The following is a 4,489-nucleotide window of genomic DNA, read 5'->3' as shown; positions in this document are numbered from 1 at the left end:
TGCTTTTTGGTGTATAATTATATTAATCAACTAATTCATCCACGGGAATTCGAAAACTCAAGATTGTGAGAATGGTCCAAATTATACAAGATATTATTTGTCTTTTTTCCAAGCGGATAAAACAAGAAGTTATCAGGGCTGGTCATACCAAATTCATGTGTTAGGGACCCATTCGTGCACAAAATCAATACATTCAGCTACTCGAAATTTACCAAATTATTTGATTATTAAATTATTATATAATATAAATATTTAGCTCATGTTTTAGATCTAGTGTTAAATTGTTGATGCCCTATTTATATATGTGTATACATACTAATACAATCAGAACGGTTTAGCGGGGTGAACCAACATGTTATTTTGCGAGAAATTATCAATCCAGATTATTTATTTTAATTTATATGTCAAAGTAGACCGACCGGATGAAAGTACTAACTCGTTTTGACCTTTTTAAATATAATGCATTCCTATTTATTTATGTATTTATATTATATACTTTTGATGTAGTTGTGGGTCATATTAATCATATAATTAACTTTGTTAAATATTAATTTGATCTTAGAAAGTATATTAAAATATAGAATCAAACAAATTCTTTGGATGCCGTACAAGATCAACAGGAATATTGCTTTGCTGCCACAATCATTTTAGGGGTTTATGGTCTCGAGTCAATCTATCATTGATTGAATTTTTCAAAATTTTAATTATCGCCAAAATTTTCGTTCAGTAATTAACTTAGTTTTCCGAATAAAACAAGTGTTAGGATAGGTGGGATCTCTGACAGAATCCTAAACAGTGTCTTTTAGTGTTAGAAAAAAGGCAGAAACCAAACAAATGGCGCGCACACAAAGTTTTACCACGATGCTGCCAGTTTGCAAAGTATATATTCTCAAACAATTGAGAAATTTGAGATAGATGTGGCCCTCTTGCAAACCACACGAATGAGAGCTAGCTTCGGTGCTCGAATTTAAGTGATTTGGACAGGATATATTAATATTTTTATTTTTTGTTTAATTTTGATTATAAATATAAATATAGAAAACATGAATATTAATGATAATATTGTAATTTACTCACGATTTATTTTATTTTTATTGTATCATATAGTTTCAGGACACCTAGTAAAATAAATCAAACAACACATGCGCTAAAATCCATTTTATTGACAGCTCTGTCCATTCGTAATGGATTCTAGCTCAAATTATTATTACTCGTGATTCACTTTGTGGGTCATGTTTTTTTCTCATGGATTTTTCAAATGTCAAAATTAGGGAGTATTTATACGTAAACAAAAAAAGGAAAAAAAGGTAATTCTTCAATTTTCCTTTTCCCAAATTTCAAAATTTAGAATCATTATCGATAATTAGATATCTAATATTGGTATATATGGTGGTTAATCATTAGATGCCAACCTTATAACCTAAAGTTGCATGTAATATATAGATGATCTCACAACTTAAGATGTATTTAACATATTTAAACAATCATACTATAAAAAGATAAAATTTGAAATTGCAAAATTGCCCTCGAATCATATTTATCTAATTCCATTAATGACAACAAATTTAACAACATATCCCACTTCTTCAACTATTTGCATCCGTTTACCCTACATGCATGCACCCCACAAAACATAGATTATATATATATTTAAACATTATTTCATGCGTGTAGATCAAACAAAACCAGCGATCCCTAATTGAAAATCAAATTTTAACTTCTGATATATTAATCAAGAAACCCTAACTTGCTAGGGGTCAAGAATTAATCAGGACCGGATCGTCTTTTTTCCCTTGTTCTTGTTGTCGGATCCAAACGGAGAAAGTGTTGAGCGTGTTCATGTCGGCTCTGTAATGTTTCTGCGTAAACTCGAGGAGGTTTGGCCATCTGAAATCAGGATACATTCTAGGATAATTTGAGTCCACCAATTCAGGTGGTGGGCACACCACCTTATCCTTCTTAGGACAGAGGAAAAAAGCTAGAGATTTCCTAGTACATTTGTTGTTCACCACTGCCCTGTGCAAGCAACTTTTGTACCTCCCATTTGTAAGTGCCTGTCCCAAAAAAAAACCCACAATTCTTTTTAGGAAAATGATCCGTTTAACTTATATTCGGGTGGTCATATATTATATTGTAGCGAGTACATTAGAGCAAGCTGATCTAAAGATGAGTCAAATGAAATTCTAGAGATCAATCTTGATTACCATGAAAGTGTCACCTATGTTGACGACGAAAGCATCGAAGTTCGGAGTGATCGATAGCCATTCTTCGTCGACCAACACTTGGAGTCCACTGACTTTGTCTTGGTGAAGAATGGTTAGCGACGTGGGGTCGCAATGAGGTCCCGTGCCAAGGGTCTGATCTGGTTTTTGGCACGGCGGGTAGTAGTTTAATCTCATTATAGATTCGTTTTCTTCGAAGAATTCTTTGAAATGGCTCTGGCTCACTCCGAGGCTCATCCCCAAGAGTTCCACGATCCCTAGAGAAAGTGTGCTCATTGCATTACAATAGTCTTGATATACTTTCCTGAAATGATATGTTCAACACTTTAATGATTGAGAATTTTGTTAGAAAAATAAACTTTAAAAAGTGGTGGGTACGTGAACGAAAAAGTGGGAGCATATGTCGAATGGTCTTACTAATTATTGTGAGAGTACAATAATTATTAATCGACGCTGGTGACACATATCAATCATTTCCTGTCTTAAAAGAAAATTCAAGAACTTAAAAAAAGGCAACATTCTAACTCACCCCGAGTGTAAGAAATCGTCGCCCAATGTCTCTTGAAAGTAGTCTTCCACAACGTGCGATGACTCCTTGTCCGCGGAGTAGTGAAACGAGAATGTTTCTTTCCATGGTAGCTTCGACGAAAATCGTCCCGTGAAGCTACTAGCATAACCACAATGCTCGCCAAGTTTCCTTTGAGCCCTTTGCTTCTCATGAAGCGGTTTCTCGAAGAAACAATCCATGTAACGGTGAGCATCCGATATGAGTTTAGGGTTAACTCCATGATTCGTCACTAGGAAGAAACCGTGCTTTCGGCACGCTTCTCCCACGATCTCGGATGCTTTGGCAGAGGCGATAGGGTCACCGGAGAGGAAGCCTCCGAGGTCGATGAGGGGAATATTGAGCTCCTGGGGATTGGTGCTAGGCTTCTCATGATCGGGCCACACGAATTGCGACGGTAAGTTGGATTGTTGTTGGAGCAATGATGCATCGAAAATGAGTGACTTCCCTTGCTCGTCTCCGTGTTTGTGGGCAAGCTTATTCTCGATCATGCACTCTATCGTCATTGCATAAGTTTCGCGAGTACCTTGAAGAACCGTAATTTAACGATAATATATAAGAAACGGAATCACAGAGAATGAAGACGAGAACAAGCTAAGAGAGGGAATGAAAGAAAATTTAAGAGTTGTGATAAAGGAAAAGCCAAGGCCGCTCGTAGGTGAGCAAATTTCTTGGAATCTTTATAGTCTCCCTCGTCGTGTCCCCCACATAAACAACAAAAGTTAGATACTTACTTGCAAGGAAGGGCTTGGTGAGATTTTTATTCCAAAAAGAGACCCCAAATTTTAAGAAAATTACGCTTTGGGCCATCATGCATTAACTATTTTGTAAAATTTTGGAAGATGAGCATTCCTTGTAATAGACATTATCAAAATATCTGAAAAATATATTTTGGATGATCATTCGGAAAATTGATCTAAATAATAAATTTTTTGTGAGATTATCGAAAAATCATGTTCTTAACTTGAATAAATGACAAATGACGAAGATAAACATTACCTTCGGCCATCGATATTCGAGCAAACTCGGGATGATAAATCTTTTTAACTTTGAATTAGCTTGTATGCCTTCTAAACACTCTCTATACATGGTGGAATTTTTCTTTGAAGATATGTGCTAAGGGACCCCTCAAATGTCACTATTTATAGGCATCTTATTACTATAATCAATTAAAAATCAATCAAAAAAATAAAATTATGAATTTGAGGAGTCAAAAACAATATTATAATTAGGTTATGCATATGAGGAGAGATTAATGATGAGATTATGCAATGAAGACTAGATTATAACAAGATTATGCCTAGAAAAATCTCCACAAATCTTAATAGAGTCAAAAAAAAAATAATGGATAGGATTAGTGAGTTTGGATTTGATGGGGTATTTGAATGGATGATTTAAAATGACTCTATACTGAGTGGATTTAAGATTCACTGTAATAATTCAAAAAATATCTAGTTAAGATTTGAAATTCAAAGTCAAGAGATTTTGTCAAATAGACTAATAGATTCAAAATCTCAAAATTCTAATTCGTTCATTTGAATACAACCTTAGCATACGTGATACATATATTATAAAAAATGTATACATGCTATTTGGATCAACGACGACACAAGTTATATTATCACACACAAAAGTTATATTATTCGACGATTAATTTTTAGCTTTCAAAATCACGAGTAACGACATGATGAACTTCAAGTCA

General features: G+C 34.4%; 1 protein-coding gene across 1 annotated transcript; it reads right to left on the bottom strand.

Annotated features, from left to right (window-relative positions):
- Window positions 1–1,547: 1,547 nt before the first annotated feature.
- On the bottom strand, window positions 1,548–3,446 carry LOC140972259 (gibberellin 20 oxidase 1-B-like). Its single transcript, XM_073434707.1, has 3 exons — window positions 2,752–3,446; window positions 2,205–2,526; window positions 1,548–2,054 (listed from the first exon to the last, which is right to left on the bottom strand). The coding sequence occupies exons 1-3, from the start codon at window positions 3,291–3,293 to the stop codon at window positions 1,758–1,760; spliced, it is 1,161 nt and encodes a 386-aa protein (XP_073290808.1). The 5' UTR covers window positions 3,294–3,446; the 3' UTR covers window positions 1,548–1,757.
- Between the last annotated feature and the right edge of the window lie 1,043 nt (window positions 3,447–4,489).

Source organism: Primulina huaijiensis, chromosome 3 (genome assembly GCF_012295235.1).
Source record: "Primulina huaijiensis isolate GDHJ02 chromosome 3, ASM1229523v2, whole genome shotgun sequence".
NCBI classification, from domain to species: Eukaryota; Viridiplantae; Streptophyta; class Magnoliopsida; order Lamiales; family Gesneriaceae; genus Primulina; species Primulina huaijiensis.
The sequence above is the reverse complement of the archived record's forward strand: the minus strand, read 5'-3'. Positions and strand labels throughout refer to the sequence as shown.